General features: G+C 48.0%; 8 protein-coding genes across 8 annotated transcripts; 4 read left to right on the plus strand and 4 right to left on the minus strand.

Annotated features, from left to right (window-relative positions):
• Positions 1-465: 465 nt before the first annotated feature.
• Positions 466-1,257, plus strand: ASPWEDRAFT_30915 (uncharacterized protein; the record flags this gene model as incomplete). Its single annotated transcript, XM_040833482.1, has 1 exon — positions 466-1,257. The coding sequence occupies one exon, from the start codon at positions 466-468 to the stop codon at positions 1,255-1,257; it is 792 nt and encodes a 263-aa protein (XP_040685641.1).
• A 575-nt stretch (positions 1,258-1,832) lies between these two features.
• Positions 1,833-2,354, minus strand: ASPWEDRAFT_175277 (uncharacterized protein; the record flags this gene model as incomplete). Its single annotated transcript, XM_040831339.1, has 1 exon — positions 1,833-2,354. One exon carries the CDS (start codon positions 2,352-2,354, stop codon positions 1,833-1,835), a length of 522 nt encoding a protein of 173 aa, XP_040685642.1.
• A 1,095-nt stretch (positions 2,355-3,449) lies between these two features.
• Positions 3,450-5,077, minus strand: ASPWEDRAFT_43971 (uncharacterized protein). The gene has a single exon (XM_040836154.1). It carries the CDS (start codon positions 4,953-4,955, stop codon positions 3,540-3,542), a length of 1,416 nt encoding a protein of 471 aa, XP_040685643.1. The 5' UTR covers positions 4,956-5,077; the 3' UTR covers positions 3,450-3,539.
• A 236-nt stretch (positions 5,078-5,313) lies between these two features.
• On the plus strand, positions 5,314-8,152 carry ASPWEDRAFT_30917 (uncharacterized protein; the record flags this gene model as incomplete). The annotated part of the gene is made up of 4 exons (XM_040833485.1): positions 5,314-5,634; positions 5,684-5,899; positions 5,956-6,419; positions 6,472-8,152. The coding sequence occupies 4 exons, from the start codon at positions 5,314-5,316 to the stop codon at positions 8,150-8,152; spliced, it is 2,682 nt and encodes an 893-aa protein (XP_040685644.1).
• Positions 8,153-9,121: 969 nt separating this feature from the next.
• ASPWEDRAFT_161083 (MFS transporter) lies at positions 9,122-10,840 on the minus strand. Its single transcript, XM_040829807.1, has 5 exons — positions 10,727-10,840; positions 10,435-10,680; positions 9,589-10,383; positions 9,365-9,538; positions 9,122-9,317 (listed from the first exon to the last, which is right to left on the minus strand). The coding sequence occupies exons 1-5, from the start codon at positions 10,821-10,823 to the stop codon at positions 9,247-9,249; spliced, it is 1,383 nt and encodes a 460-aa protein (XP_040685645.1). The 5' UTR covers positions 10,824-10,840; the 3' UTR covers positions 9,122-9,246.
• Positions 10,841-11,789: 949 nt separating this feature from the next.
• Positions 11,790-12,657, plus strand: ASPWEDRAFT_745429 (uncharacterized protein; the record flags this gene model as incomplete). The annotated part of the gene is made up of 2 exons (XM_040839491.1): positions 11,790-11,932; positions 11,980-12,657. Exons 1-2 carry the CDS (start codon positions 11,810-11,812, stop codon positions 12,655-12,657), a joined length of 801 nt encoding a protein of 266 aa, XP_040685646.1. The 5' UTR covers positions 11,790-11,809.
• A 206-nt stretch (positions 12,658-12,863) lies between these two features.
• ASPWEDRAFT_745431 (uncharacterized protein) lies at positions 12,864-13,642 on the plus strand (the record flags this gene model as incomplete). Its single annotated transcript, XM_040839492.1, has 3 exons — positions 12,864-13,107; positions 13,166-13,354; positions 13,406-13,642. The coding sequence occupies exons 1-3, from the start codon at positions 12,967-12,969 to the stop codon at positions 13,640-13,642; spliced, it is 567 nt and encodes a 188-aa protein (XP_040685647.1). The 5' UTR covers positions 12,864-12,966.
• Positions 13,643-14,248: 606 nt separating this feature from the next.
• On the minus strand, positions 14,249-15,161 carry ASPWEDRAFT_43974 (uncharacterized protein). The gene is made up of 2 exons (XM_040836155.1): positions 14,883-15,161; positions 14,249-14,822 (listed from the first exon to the last, which is right to left on the minus strand). The coding sequence occupies exons 1-2, from the start codon at positions 14,937-14,939 to the stop codon at positions 14,562-14,564; spliced, it is 318 nt and encodes a 105-aa protein (XP_040685648.1). The 5' UTR covers positions 14,940-15,161; the 3' UTR covers positions 14,249-14,561.
• Positions 15,162-15,734: the final 573 nt, after the last annotated feature.

A 15,734-nucleotide genomic window follows, 5' to 3' on the forward strand; every position in this document is an offset into this window, starting at 1 on the left:
AGTCCGATGATGAGTAACATGTTGTAATATGACTTTCTGGGCAATGAAGTAACTCAAGCCAGACTTTCAATTGTTGGAAACTGTTGAACTGCCACGTCTCACTCATGCCGAGACAGGATGGACGAGAGAGATTCGCTCAATCCGTACATAGAGAATAAGCTCCTGTCATCAAGGAGATAACTGGCATCGTGAAGAGCATTCACCATCCCTGAGAGATCCAAAACGAATGCGATGAAACCCCTCAATGCCAATGCTTACAGTCCATCCAATGCGACATTGGAAGTTGAATCGCATCGTGAGCATGACAGTATCATGGATATAGCTCATTGTGATAATGGTGTCTGCCCTGAGCCCAAAGGACATAAATAGTTCCCTTGGACACCCTCGAGCTGATCGCTGTTCCATCCATCAAAGCATCAATTCCAATACAGTTCTCTCATTCTCATCTATTCTCTGGCTTCCGACATGAAGCTCTTCAAAAGTACATTATTTTCGCGCCTCTTGGCATTCCTCCTCCTGATCGGCTTGCTGTCCCAAGTCCTCGCAGCCCCAACTCCCCTTGAGTTGGATGAAGTCGAAGAAATCGGCGGCAGTCTCGAGTCACGCTCTCCTAGCGGCAGAGGCAAAGGAAGAGGTGGCAATAGAGGAGGCGGCAGAGGAGGAAGCCGGGGAGGCAGCAGAGGAGGCGGTAGGGGCGGCGGTAGAGGCGGCAATAGTGGCAGCAGCAGCAAGCCCAAATACCCTACAGTCGAGGAGGTCGAGAAAGCACTGGATGTCAAAAAGAATGCCGCCATCTTCTACTCCGGGCCGGAAAAACACGCAATTTTCCATAAGACCTACGAGGACCTGACCAACAAAGAAATTGGGAAACGCTCCTATCTCAAGAATTACAAGACTGTGCGTGAATCGTTCAATCCCTCCAACTGGGCCAAGAAGTACATTAGGCAAAATAAAATCAAGGACCAGAGAAAGTTCTGGGAAATCGCTTCTAAGGCCTACGCCAACAAAGCGGAGGGTACGGTCTACGTCATGCTGCCTGAGGAGCCGGGAACCAAATGGCATGAGAATACTATTTGGGACAAGACCGAATGGCCTACCCTAAAGGCCAGTCATAAAGTTCAAAATGTGATCCGCATCAACCCAGACAACGACCACCAGGAGGCTATCAAGGGTAAGGTGGTCGCGGAGGATGACGAAAAGACCGACGACAAAAAGGACGACCAAAAGGACGACAAAAAGGATGGCAAGAAGCACTAGATCACCGAGAGTCACTAATTGAATGCCATACTCTTGTTGATCTTGACTCTACCTTGAACTGTTGTATGTGATGGATATATGGATGGATTCATGTCTTGTTTTTCCTATTCGTTTTTTCTGTTTTTGGTTAGATATGGTTTGATACTGTCGCTGGTCGACATCACTGCATATAAAGAATCAATCGCATTTATCACTTATTCTATACCCTCTCAATCGATAAATCTATAGACCGTAAGAACACCGCAGACGCATTTTAGAAGTTGACAGACGTGTATTTCCAGATCTGACAAGACGGGGCGGCCCGCGGACCCACCTGCTCTATTTTCGGTGTGGTACAAAGTATATCTTATCTTGACAGATTCCGAACTACTTGGGATATTTACGTATAGCTTGTAATGGGATTGTGTACAACAGATTCTGTTCTTCCTGTGCGGACCAGAGCATATGGATATTGATTGGTATAAATAGTGCAAACGTTTAGTACATACACTACCTACGCAAAACATCCTCTCGTATACTGGCAATAACTTCCCCAAACCTCAAACGCGCATTCTCATGCTTTTCCCCTGTTGTATTCATACCATCTGACGACCACCTAGACTGTAAAAATCACCTTCCTCTTGCAGATCCACTCCCCCGCGTAGTCTCCGCCGTATAGGCTCCATATTCCACTCCATAAGCCCCGAAAGCAGTTCCGGCGTCTTGCAAATCACCGGCAGATGAATGAGACTCATATAAAACGTGACATGAAGGCGCTTTAATCCCGAAAGCTCACCCATCAATTCACCTAACAGATCCATACATCCCCTCGGACGCATCCACTCATATTCCCCAGAGTCATCATGCAGTTTTGTTTTCTCGAGCCCCCGTCTATGATCTTGCATCGAGAAGAACAGATCTAGCGGTGTGACATATGGTAAAGCAGGAGGAAGTGGCTTATACGGCACGAAACAGCGACTCGTAAATTCCATTCCAGACATGCCGATGGTCATCTCGTATGTCACCCGCCTGTACCATTCGCGTGTCAGCTCTGTGTAGATGGTTTGGTTGGTTTGGAGGAGAGCTGATGGGCATTCCTGGCAGCCGTCACTGCGCATAGTGGGCCGTTTGTCGCGTTGGCCGTGACGGTGGTGTTTTATGGTGATGTTGGGGTGAGATGGCTGTATATTTGTAGGCGGATTCGGGTGAGAAGTCGAGGAAGCTGGATGGGTTTGACGGAGGCATTTTGCTGATGATCATAATGATGAAGAATACGAATGGGAGAATTGTTTTATAAGATGTTGGTGGCTGTAAATGGCCCCATGTTTCTGCCTTGCCGATCACTGCACAATAATGGCTACTTTTGATGACAGTAAAATATTCAGATAGAATTAAAGACCAAGAGTACAAATAATACAAACAGTACGTTCTCTAGGGAGAGCTGGTGGGCCTAAAAGTGGGCGTTTGCCTGGAGGAACCGGTGAAGGTGACAAATAGTGACAGATACTGCTCAGGATTAGAAGGAATATTTACTGTATCAAATATGTTGATTATACACTGTAAGATATATGGAAAATGTATGGATCATGATCTTTCCTTTCTCTTCTTCACATATTCTTGACCCTGATCTATTCTCTGAATATACCCTTTGAATTCTGGATTCAATCTCATTATCTTACACCGCACACCATGCCCGACTACTTCAACAAGTCAATACGACGCCTATCACGATGATGGCCTACAGCAATGCTCTATCTTCTGCCTTAGCGCCATATAATCCAAATGCTCTGCCATCGACCTGGGTTACACCGCCTAACACCTAACCCTCCTCCTCAGACGCAACACTCAACAACATACCACATATCCACGACTCATCCAGTCATCTCACTGCGGTTAGAATTGCAATATTCAGTTCCAAGCGTCATCTCTCCACACTCTACAGACCTCCCGTTTGAGCAAGGGGTTATCCACAGTCCAGTTGATCCTGCCACACTCGCCACCTACAAGCCCTTCGTTATCAGATACGCGTTATTAGAACCTGATCGTGCGTGAAGTAAAGCAAATCTACCCGAATAGAATACTGATAATAATTCCCTACAGAAATCGACCGTGCAGACTGGTGAAATGCGTTATGGTGGGGCGGTTAAGTCCTGAAGAAGAGTTGGTCGTGATTATTCAACTGCCATGCCACACTGGAGGAAGGCTCATGGGAAGGGTGATTTGTTAAAAGAGAAGTTGGGTTGACTGTATATTCTATCAAGTGGATAAGCTGACGTTCGAAGATATCACCAATCTACCAGTACTCATAGGCATATACCATCAAGCTGAAGAAGAACCTTTTCAATATACCTCACAGCAACAAGAACACCATCCGCATCTTGAAACTCCTGCTCATCCCCAAAGTCGGCATTATCCGGATCCAAACACGTCAGACACGTCTCGACAACCCGAGCATACTTTGTTCCCATTCTCCGGGGAAGTATATTCCTAGTCAGTGAAACGAGGTGCTCTTTGATAGAAGCAAGTTGTTCCAAGTTGTCCAGTTCGAGGTTGAGGATCGGCGATGGACGTGGATTTCCGCCTTGGTCATCGTACAAGACAAATGTTTCCCAGAGCCCAACTTCAAGGAGACAGACTCCAAGGCTGTATATGTCGTGTTGCATAATATACTCATCTTCTGGTACTAAACCTACCCGGCGAGGATGTCGATACAGGTTTTTCTCCCAGTCCGAATCTCCAGCTTGCAGCGTTCTGCCATCTGCGGATCGGAAGTTTCCAAACCCGAGGAGAAACGAAGAGCCAAAGCCGGTGGACTCACTTTGAAGGAGGAGGATGGTTTCCGGCCGGATGTTCTTGTGGACGAACCCGTGTGTGTGCATGTAGCATACCGATCTCGCCACCTCTTTGGCAATTCGGAATCGTTCAGAGAGCGAGTGCTCGGTATTTCCACATATCAGACGACTGCGCAGACTGGTACCTTGAGGTGCTCTCGCAGGTGTCCTGAATACAAAGCAGAACGAATTCACCTTTCTACGATTGGAAGGATCCGTCTCTTTGATCACTCCATAGCAGTTGAGCAACCCGAATGTCGCTGGATCGGAGCAGGACAGTTTCCTGGCGAGGTCTCGGACATCCTGAATGAGTCTTGAAATGTCCAGCTGCGGATCAACGGCCATAGTATCGAGAACTAGCCACTTTGCGGATCCTTGTCGCTGTGCCCACTTCGCCGATGTGTAGGGTATGTCAATCTTCTCGGCTGATTCTAGCGCGTCCTTATCCAAGAAGACCGAACTTCTGCTCTGTGGGCCTCCAGTCGCGGCTTTTCTTACGCTGAGCGCAGAAGGCAATTGGTTTTGCATCTGGCTGTCTCTGGACAGCTCCAAGTCGATCATGGGGTTTGCGACTTTCATAATAAGAAACCAGCTGGGATCGAACCTTTTCTGCCAGACCTCCAAGTCATCCATTGTCTGTTGTAGGCTCTCTTTGAGCCGTATGTATCGCCATTTCTCGACTCTTATTTCCGGCCTACCACCAAGTCCACGATATGTTTCCGTAACCTTTCCGAGGCTGGTGGTCGCAGCGCTTAGCTTGTTAATCAGAGCTCGCACAATCTGGTTCTGAATATCTCGATGATCCTTATCCAAGGTATCAGATACACGCTGGATGAATTTTAGTTGTTTTCGTGTTCGCATCCAGTGGTTCTGTATGCACAGCGCCATCTCGGCAACCTGAACCTCGGCGGTTTTGAGCGACTTGCATATTTCGACGAGAGAATTGCCATACCTGAAAGATTAGCCAAAAAGGATAATAAGATACCAAGGTAATGATACTTAAAGCAGAGATCTACCGTTGCGACAATTGCTAATCCGAGCTCAGCCATGTTGTTGTTGAGGTGAGGGGAAGAAAGATGATCTGCGAGGCTGTGTACCTCACAGCCTCATTTATACCCATCCTACCATCCACTAACGTGATAACCGCATATTTGTCAGCACAGCCTTATCTCTCGATCCCCTTCAAAATCATCGATAAATGCAGGCGTCGGCAGGTACTGTATGGGACTGATGGGAAACTGGCAGAATGGAGTCTTCTGATTTGATTCGCGACTCCAAGCTTGAAACTTATTTCAACCCTCCTTTATCTCCTGGCGGATCGTATCCTGATTTGACCGAGCATATTATCAATGGCTCCGATCCTAGCGGTCAACAACGAGTGCTCCGGAGAGAAGAGCAGTGGAAGCGCCAGCGACATATTGGCGAAGGTGCCTATGGCAGCGTATGGCTGGAAAGTTGTGTCAAAGGTCAAACAAAGTCTGAATTTCGCGCAGTGAAGCGCATCCGAAAAGTCGACCAAGGTTACGATCGAGAACTCGAGGCTTTTGCCAAATTCTCCCATGACAAGGTGAAGTTAAAAAGTCGCTGCTGTATTTTCGGTGTTTAATGTTTCTCAGTATGTACGGTGTTTTGTCGAGTCTTTTGGCTGGTATGAAAGTCTCGATTCCATCTTCATCAGCATGGAGTATCTAGCGCACGGAGATCTCCATCGGTATTTGTGTGCCACGTCGCAGATTCCAGAAAATGAAACCAAAGAGATCACGTACCAGTTGCTTGAGGGTCTGTGTTTCATGCACGATAATGGGTTCATCCATCGAGATCTAAAGCCTTGCGTAGGTCCTCCATTAATCCACTAACCCCCAAGTCCCTTAATCTTACCTTGGAACAGAATGTGCTGTTAAAGTCAAAGCCCCCAGGCATATGGTGGGTGAAGATCGGAGACTTTGGTGTCAGTAAACGTGCTGCTGCTGGTACAGCACCGTCGACTCTCAAAGGAACTCTTGGGTTCCTTGCTCCTGAGCTGCATGGGTACATCGAAGCTACTGGAAAAAAAAGCGACTCGGAGTCCAAGGCAGCAGACATATGGGCTCTTGGCGAGACGATGCACCAGATGCTGACCAGAGAAGTGACATTCACAACTCTACTCGATCTCAACCGCTATGCCCAAGGTCGCATGGGATTTCCGTTTGATCGCTTAAAACATCACGGGGTGAGCAGCGATGGGCAACAATTCATCAGACAACTCATGGCTCCAACTCCAAAAGAGCGACTGACAGCGCAGAATGCTATCCAGCAGCCTTGGGTAGTGATCGGAAAAGATCCTCTCCCAAATGCAGAACTTGCGCTTCCGAGGTAAGAGCGTTTCGGGTCATTGTGATACAGTCTCAGGCTAACCAAGTCGTAGCCCGCCTCAACCATCCATAGCGACCAATGACCCTGCGCCTGCATCGTCAGGCAAACCATCAAACAAATGGTCTACTCTTGAGCCTGATAGCAGTGATATACGCTCGACTGCCGAACTTCCGAACAATCCGAGTTCAGTTCCGACAAGGGGCGACTCAGAGCAGCCCACACAGGATGTCGACATGATCAATTCTTTCAGGGACGTCAGTAATGGGAATCTTGGCACAAACATATCGAGGACCTCCAAGATTGCCCAAAAGCTTCGGGGTAAATCGCTGCGGAGCCTATCGAACTTCGAACAAGAACGGCGTACCGAGCTAACCTCTAAACCACTAACTGTGATCACGCCCACCGACGGACCTGGAAGTTCTATGGCCAAAAAGACTAGCAGAGCACAAACAGCGGAGTCTCAGTCATTAGTGAGGAAGTTTCTCCGATCTTTCAAGTCCCCACAGGATTCTGCGGATGGTACACTACGAGCTGAATCAGATGCCGAGGAAGAAAACATCGATGAGCAGACCTCCCAACGACTGCTATTATACAGAATGGCCCCGCATGCCGAGAGAATCACACCGGACGGTATACTTAATGATATCAGACAAAGTGCAGACTCACTGTCGTTGTCAAGGTATGGCGAAAAGGCTATCTCGATAACAAACTATCTCATCACTACGGGCAATATCCGTCGTGAAAGTGTGATTGAGATATTGGATACTGAAAGGAAAGACAAGAGACAAATCGTCCTTTCTAACGAAGATATATATGAGGTTATGTGCTCCCCTAATGGTCGGCTGGCCGCTTCTCGAGGGATGAATGCCATAGTGTTGTGGGACACTTCTACCGGATCTACCCTGCACATGTACAGAGGGTTTGGCGGAGTTCAATCATCCCCGTTTTATGATCGAGTTCAACACCTCTGGTTCTCGCCAAACAGCAGAATGTTTGGGACTTGGGCAAACGGATGCATTTACGGCTGGGACGTCGATTCCGGGAAGCAAACGTTCACAATCCCATTGAAGAGCTTCGACTGTCAGCAGATAAATACCATTGCCTTTCTACCATCTGGGGAGGTCCTGGCAGCTGGAGTATACAGCCGTACCGTAACCCACCCACCACATCGTCCGGTTACAGCTGCATTCCTGGTGCTTTTTGAGCCAGACCATCAAACGCCGCGTTATTTCCATGAAATCGATATTCTCGCCACGTCTGACAGTGTGTATCCTTTAGGGCTCTCCACTGACAGCACCAAAGTAGCTTTTTTCTTTCCCGGCTATTCTGAGATTGGGGATATTCACTTCTTCGATGTTTCCACGGGAGAGCCGATCTGGACACTCTGTCCCCAAAGCATGACCCCTCCCAAGCCATTATGTAGGACCCACGCACTGCTCACGACACCAACTGTTGCCATCCTCGCAACTGGACATTATACGGGGTTGGAATATATCACGTTTCTTTCTGTATGGGATGTCCAAACACGCAAGTTCCTCGCCTCCCGGGTAATTTACCATGGCTCAGAGAAAGCCTGTCGGCTTTCATTCTCTCGTGATGGCAGCACGCTCGTGATCGGGGGGGAGAAGGGAACGATCATTCTGGTGCGAGCGGACTTTGCGAGTCTTCGGGGGAAAAAAGATACTTACGGCTATAATTATATGTCACGCCAAGAACGCTGGCTTACTGTGTAGATACTTCTCTTCCGGGGGAACTGTCTTGACTCATTATATACACTGATCATCCATTATTCATTCAAGTCTCGACCCCACGTTCTGGTAGTATCACATTTCCATGGTATCGAATACGCCACTGATCTGCCGCAATATATCCGAGCAAATTGAGGTCGAGGATAGAGACCAGGTTTCAGACTATTCAACAGAGCCTAGCTTGATCTTCGTAAGGGTGCGAGTCGCCGGATAGATATGTAAGAAAAGAATCAGAAATATCAAGGCAAAGAGGACAATGAACAGAGAGCGAGGATGGAAAGAAGGGCGTTTGGAGAGGGATTTTGTTGCTTTCTTCGTTGGTTTATTCTTGTGTGTTCGTTTCATTGTGAAGGATTTGTATGGATTATATTGATGAATAGATTCTATCTATGTACATGAGTTATTATAGTACAGCTGATTATGACACAGTGTCATGATGGTTGCTGGTAAGGACAGATGTTGATATCAAGTGAGTCATAACTCTTCTTGCCAGTTGTTATCTCCTATAAACAACCATGATCATCATTATAGCGCTACTTCATGAGCCATTAATAATGATATCTGGACTGGCTTCTGCCAGATGTTCAAAGCTGAGAGGACTACTATATAAAGCTCATAATACTATATTCCCCACGTGACCACACAGTTATTCCAAACTCAATAATAACTCTACCAAATGATGTCATTCTGCATATGAAGAACCATACAGCCGGAAATGAGCATTAACTTTACTAATTTTATAGACAGGTCTGGATAGGCACCTACGCACCATGTCCATAGAAACCATCGGGCTGGATGAGGTAGTCTGCAATTGTACCCCAGAGAAGTCTAAAGTGATATTCGGGAGTTGAGCTGTCTGGTTGTATGACTTGATAGCTGATGGTTATATACATGTTGTTGGAATCTACAGAAACAAATATTACAAGATACGATAGCAGTCACCGTAGGTAGCCTACAAAACAGGTTTATCTTTTTTAAATGATTATATATACACCATTCTTCTGCAGAGGCCACGATTAACATTAAGCAATATGTGGATATACCAATAGATACAGGTGAGCATGTTTGAATATAAACAGCTAAGCAGTGTTTTCAGTCTTTCCTTCAAAATACAGTAGCGATGAGACACCATTCACCAGGCATAAAAGTGCTATCAACGTTAGTACCTCCAAAAAGAAATAGAAAAAGGAAACTCACCCATTGCCACGTTCATCCAAAAGTATCCCACCGTCTCAACCAGAGAGCCACACGCCAAAGGTCCCAGCATCAAGCCCAGGCTGAACGCTATCTCGCACAGAGAATACATCCGCGAGGTTCCCCCGCTGGGCCCGAAGATGTTGGGGTTCTTAGCCTCGAAATCCTTGACGACGGCTGATATTCATTGTTAGCATTGAGAATTACACAAGATGGGCGGAACTCACATATCATCTGCACCACCCCTGAGCCGCGCACCAAGCAAAACGCAACCCCGATTCCGAAAATACAAACGATGTAGATCGTCTTGCCGCCAGACTCGGCACTAGCCCATGGGAATCGATCATCGCCGGGGATACCCAACAAGACAAACAGCGGCGCGAGGATAGCCCAGCCGGCGCAAGTGGGCGCGCGACCGCCGACCTTGTCTCGAAGCGAGCCTGCCAGAGGAGCCAGGACGAGAAAAGGCAGCTGGAGGTACAAGAAGATCATACCGGCGGGCAAGCTGCCCCAATTAAAAGCGGCGCGCACGTGAAGCGGAATGGTCGCGTCAAACGAAGCCATCAGGGCAGAGATGCTGAAGCCGTTGAGTATGCTAGCCAGGATTCGCGCATCGCGAAGGATAATGCCGTAGAAGCCATGGGGGGATTGATTCTTCGGCTCCGCAACATCCGGGTCAACACTGGGCTCGGGAATCAACGCGGAGGTCTCGTCTGGGGAGTCGTTGGTGGCGGATTCGGTCTTAGTGCTAGGAGGCTCGATCATCACGAGACGGCCAAGGATGTCCAGCGCCAGAATGCCCAGCGGGACAGACCACGCCGGCCAGTAACCCACAAGCTCCAGTAAGGCGCCTGCGACCATCGGCCCTGCAATGACGCCGGCGGAGACAAACGACATGGCAATGCCCATGACCTGGCCGAGACTGTCGGAGCCAGTCATGTCAGACATTGTCCCCAAGCCGACGATCCATGTGCCTGATCCAGCCAGACCCTGCACAATGCGCCCCAAGAACAGCGCCCACACTGGATTAGTTAGCTAAAACGTTTACGATGACAGTGTACATGATGACATACGAGACGGGGTGCAGGCAACAAGGAGAGTGCCCACGAAGCATCCAGCCAAAGAAATCAGCAGCGGGGTCTTTTTGTCCGGTGCTTTGTCTACAAAGTGCGCGATAATAGGGGCGGACAGCAGCGCTAGAAAGCCGTGGACGGTGAGCAGTGCCGTAGTCAGGGTCTGCGTGTGCGAGGAACTGAGTCCCAGCCGGCCCTCCAGCATATATCCTAGAATGGGAACCACGAAGCCAAAGAGAAAGGTGTCTATGACAGTGAGCATCAAACCGGTCTGCCTTGGGCCGTAACTTACCAGCAAACAAGGCGATGGTGATACATGAGAGGATAAACCATCTGGATGAGCGCCATTGATAGCCAAAGGGCATGGGCAAAGGGTCCGCGACAACCATTTTGACTGAAATGAAAATGATGAGGTTGTTGATGGTGTCAGGAGGGATCGAGGGTTGAGCTGAGCTCGAGCTGAACCAAATTTCCACCCGAGATCGACATTCAGCCCATGCCCCACTTGATGCTGCTCGTTGCCAGATCGGGCGATGATCTTAATAATGGAAATCGCAGCCACGAACCACAAATCTGCACGGCGATTTTAGATCGAGATGGCCATCCAATCATATCCATGTTCCCGTCATGTTCGTGAAGAGAGGCCAATCATATCAAGACAAATGACAAATAATCTGCAGCTGCCAATGAACTATTTAGCGTCTGCATGCTGACATCCCACTTAAGCTGAGCATTTCCTGTTTTCCTCATCTCACTCGGGTAGCACAGACTTTGTCAACTGTGGAGCAATGTATTTGGGCGTATATTGAATGAAGGATAATAAGAATATCTAGTTGTCTTAAGATCTTGAGAAAGCAGGCTATATTTATGTTAAATTGAAGCTATTCACTAAGCTAAATACAGTAATATCTTATGAACATGCGAGAATATATAAAGGTCTTACTATAAGTAAATAATAATATAACATCAGTAAATGTCTTCAATCAGATTGCCCATATTAATAAGAACTGCAGGATAGTGGTTATTTACCGTTGACCCTTTTCTTATATCGACAGTAGATAGTTGGTGTTGTGAGGTTATATAAAGTAAGCACGACTGAAACTGATAATGAATGGTGCACCAGAAAGTAGAAAGAACTGCACACTTCAATCTCAGCTCGAGGGTATCTACTCGACCAGAAAGGCGTGCTTGTCTTTGACTCTTGCTGTCGGTTATTTTTAGACCCATCCTTTGTACCATTGTATTCGAGAATGAGGGACGAGTCTTTGTCTGAAGTGAACAAAGGCTCGAGGATCGAGTCCGAGTATAAAGGTGGCATCCCCATCTACTCCTAATCGTCTGTATTCTCAATACACATTCACTCTACAATTCAAATATGCCAACAGTTGGATCAACGCTGGCTGCTGAGGTGGCAGAGATCTTGGATCAAGCCCACATCCCTCATCTTCTCTGGGGCTCTTTGGCGATTGCTCTGGTCGGGCTTAACCGCCATCCTCTAGTAAGTTGTTCTCTCCCTCTCTCTCGAGGTAAATACTGACTCTCTAGCGACTCGAATTCATCGTTCCAGATGAACAGATCCAGCCTGCCTCCGAAGTCCTCTATGAGGCTGGCTTCTGCCTCTGTGCCAATCCAGGCTGCCCTGACCTTCGCATCGACCAATTCTACCCTATCGCCGACGTGCACTTCCATCTTGAGGGCATGACCGATGAGCACCGCATCCTCTCCCTCTTCACAAAGTCTAGTGTGGTCTGGTGGCTCCCAGACCTCTCTCTATCCCACCCCCCCGAGGATGATCCCTACTTTATCCTCTCTACCTCGCCCCGACTCCCATCACGTCAAAGATACGGCGCCTCAGGCCCCTGGACCCATCTATACCCAATCCGCCTCCTCAACCCGAATGCTATGACTGAGGCTGTCATCATGCTTAATATCCGGGACCTTTACCAGCCAAATGGGATAGAGCAACACTGGCACTATATGCTTATTGACCTGATGGAGGAGCGTGAGACCCCTGAAGCGAGTGTTAAAAAGACCCTCCCACCGCGTTTGACGTTGTTTTGGGAGAATTACAACCGTCTCGCTGAGGACTGGGTGATCAGTCCGCTGGAGATACTGAAAGAGCTCCGCAGGGAAATGGTGGCTAATAATGAACTGCCGCCGCCGCCGGCGTACAATGCGTATGGGTCGATCGAGGAGGCGAGACTAAACGGGTGTGACCTTTAGTTCTGTTTTGTTGGTGTTGTCTTTCTTTCTTGCTTGTTCTTTCACCTGGTGACGCTTTCGGGGTGGTGTATCTTTGTTCGACTGTACGTTCTTTGTATAGAAATTGAAGACCCGTGACAGACTCAATCATTTTCATCACAAAGGAAATCATCAAAGAACTAACAAAGAGCATCTGCGCCCTTTCTATCGCATCAAGCTCTCTCCAAGACATCGAGTATCAAACCAAAACCTCGTCAGCGAACATGCGATGGAAATGTACTATATAAGTCGTGTAAGTAATCGGTCCTCTTCCTCATTATAGCCACCACAATGGTTCATCCAACCCAACTGGCTACTGCAGCGAAAGAGCTCTTCCACCGGCTCCAAGCCATTCCAGAATTCCAAAGCATTCGCCTTGTCATTATCGGCGGTCTTGCCGCTTGCAGATACAACCCCGATCGTGAAACAACCGTCAGTTTCCTCCACCCTTGTTTTCATTCATCGCTAATAGAAACCCGCATCATGGCAGGATATCGATATTCTGGTTGATCTTGCGCCTGGATTTGATCCACGCCTCAGCGAACTTCCCTCTGGTGCCACTGAGCTCATCAAACGGGGGCTGTCAGTCTCTTATCCGGGGGAGTTTTTCCAGCCAGCCGAAGACTTCAAGTTTCGTTGGGCGGAGGACATTTCAGTTGATTTTATACCGTGCGACGTCGTGAGTGCCCATCCATTTGGCTGGGTTACGTGTATATTGATCTAGGTCTAGGCGCCATACGTCCCGCAGTCGGCAATGACCATCGCGGAGACCCGAGAGACTGGCGAGCTGCCATTTATTTCGGCGTTAGATCTGGCCATTTTTAAAATACATAGCTACGGGCTACGATGGATTCCCAAGAACCGGGAATCGGATGCAATCGATGCCGCGGCGCTTGTCCAATATGTCAGCCGTGGCCAGGTGATCCGGCTGTCGGCTGAGCAGCGAGGTCGTGCTTGCTGGTCTTGATGATGTCTTTTTCAAAGCCTCCAGGAAGGCGATGCCATGGTGGCGGTCGAAGCTGAATCTGGATTAAGAATTGTTTTTGGTGTTTTGGTGTAAATTTTATATAGATAGATAGAAACTGTCCGCTGCACATCTCCCGGCTGAGTAGTAACACCGTGCTCCTTGATCTTTTCAGAAAGTATGATGGCATCCCGCGTAGCCCAGTTGGCACTGTCGCCCACAGGGCGTGCATATCCGATAATCCAGTATATCAGATGCCCTATCATAGCTAGCTAGACCCTGTTTATATTAATTGTTGCGTTTACATGGGGTCCTTTCTTCTTTTGGCGGAGTGGGATGGCGTATCATCACACATATTGGATTGTACCATGCTGTTCGCGATGGGGTTCAGATCAGTGCTTAATCTTGACTGTTTTGGCATTTTGATGGTAAAAACCTATAGTTACTGTATAAATCCTGATATTGATTTTAGTATCTGATATAAAAATGAAGCTGATCTGACAGTTTTTGATGGAGGAATATTTTCATTCAATCTAATCAGTCAGGTGACCTTGCATAACTATGCATAACCACATAACTTTGTATCACTAATTATACTCATGTCTTTTGGTCGCTAAGAATATCTATTTTCCGGTACCATGTATATATCGTGAGTCTTGATGGGGCTAAATTACATACAAACTGACCAGTAAGAAGGATACCCACTTAAAAAGCAATGAAATCTTGCTTTTTATAAGGGGTAGGGTATCTCACGGGAAGATATCCGCTTCCTTCAAGCCATTCTAGTATTGGGTGCTAGGTACAGATCAAACAAGATGCTCCTGGCAGCGGCTGCGCACATTCAACTGGCCTATATCATCTAAATACCGTCCACCGGAAGACACGCCCGCAATCTGCATTTGATTCAGTCAAGTTTGACCATTTAGCGGCCTTGGCCCTCACCGGGGCAGCCGGTCTGCCAGGGAGGAGGGACGCTGAAAGGAGCGTTGGAGGGCAGGGGGAAGCCCGAGGGGTAGTTGCAGGAGTGGCTAGGGCTGGCACTGGGGTGGGCGCTGGAGCTGGGGGTGGCACTGGAGCTGTGGTGGGCGCTGGAGCTGGGGGTGGCGCTGGGAGTGGGAGTAGCACTGGATGTGGCAGTGACACTGGCAGTGTGATGCTCGTGGGGGTTAGCCCAGGGAGGGGGCTGGAGAGGAGTGTTAGCAACTGGAACATAGGGCTCTGCGCTGGGGACAGCTGGACATACTGCGGCAACGGCAACGGAAGCCAGTCCAATGGCGGCAACGACAGTGAGGAACTGCATGGTGATGATAAGAGGTGTTTTATTTGTTTGTTTGTTCAAGCGAGGGAAATTGAGGTATGGGGAGAAAAGAAATCAGAGGAGGCAGGCGGGATGAGCGATATTTAAGAAGTTCCTGTAAAGCGGAATATGAGCCAGAGACCAATGACATCAATAGATGATGGATGATGCAACGTCCTTCCAAGATTATTGCTTTTGCACCGTGTCCTTGGTAATCATGTCGAAGACATTTCCAGAACGGGTAAAGACGGTCGACAATCAGAAGGTTCAGGCCCTTTTTCATCTAACCTTAATCCCATACACGGCTCATCCGCCACCCGCTTACTCCCACGGGGTCCGAGTCCCTGATGATCGTCTAGAACTCATCTTACTATCCCACGTCATTCGTTATGTACACAATTTCCCCTGCCTGAGCACAATCAATGTCCCGCGATTCCCGTGTCTTGTTTTATATTAGATGGGTGGCTGGACGTTAGAATGTAGATCACAAACCCAATCCCAGTGAATTCCCACCAAAGGTCGAGAGCCTAAAGTTTAGGCCAGGTACCTGAGACAATCGATCAGCAGTATCTTTGCAATAATACAACAAGGTGAAGAAGAAAGAAATGAAAAGTGCCGCTCTGGAATATCATGGTGGGTTACCTGACCCGTAGGCGGGCCGTCACACGTGTAGACCGATCTCGTCAGTGTGATAGCAGTCGCAATTACATTAGCTGGTTCTAGATCATATCCCTATATCTATAAAACCTGCGAGGGATTCTATCGAATTATATCGAGATTTCACGTAGCGTGTCATTC

The sequence above is a fragment of the Aspergillus wentii genome, assembly GCF_001890725.1.
Source record: "Aspergillus wentii DTO 134E9 unplaced genomic scaffold ASPWEscaffold_7, whole genome shotgun sequence".
In the NCBI taxonomy this organism is placed as follows: Eukaryota; Fungi; Ascomycota; class Eurotiomycetes; order Eurotiales; family Aspergillaceae; genus Aspergillus; species Aspergillus wentii.

Coding starts and splice junctions, on each gene's coding strand:
- ASPWEDRAFT_161083 (XM_040829807.1), bottom strand. CDS start 10,823: ATGGTTGTCGCGGACCCTTTGCCCATGCCCTTTGGCTATCAATGGCGC. Junction 10,681..10,726: donor CACCATCGCCTTGTTTGCTG/GTAAGTTACGGC, acceptor TCACTGTCATAG/ACACCTTTCTCTTTGGCTTC. Junction 10,384..10,434: donor TGTTGCCTGCACCCCGTCTC/GTATGTCATCAT, acceptor TAACTAATCCAG/TGTGGGCGCTGTTCTTGGGG.
- ASPWEDRAFT_43974 (XM_040836155.1), bottom strand. CDS start 14,939: ATGCAGTTCCTCACTGTCGTTGCCGCCATTGGACTGGCTTCCGTTGCC. Junction 14,823..14,882: donor CTTCCGTTGCCGTTGCCGCA/GTATGTCCAGCT, acceptor ACTCCTCTCCAG/CCCCCTCCCTGGGCTAACCC.
- ASPWEDRAFT_43971 (XM_040836154.1), bottom strand. CDS start 4,955: ATGGCGCTGTGCATACAGAACCACTGGATGCGAACACGAAAACAACTA.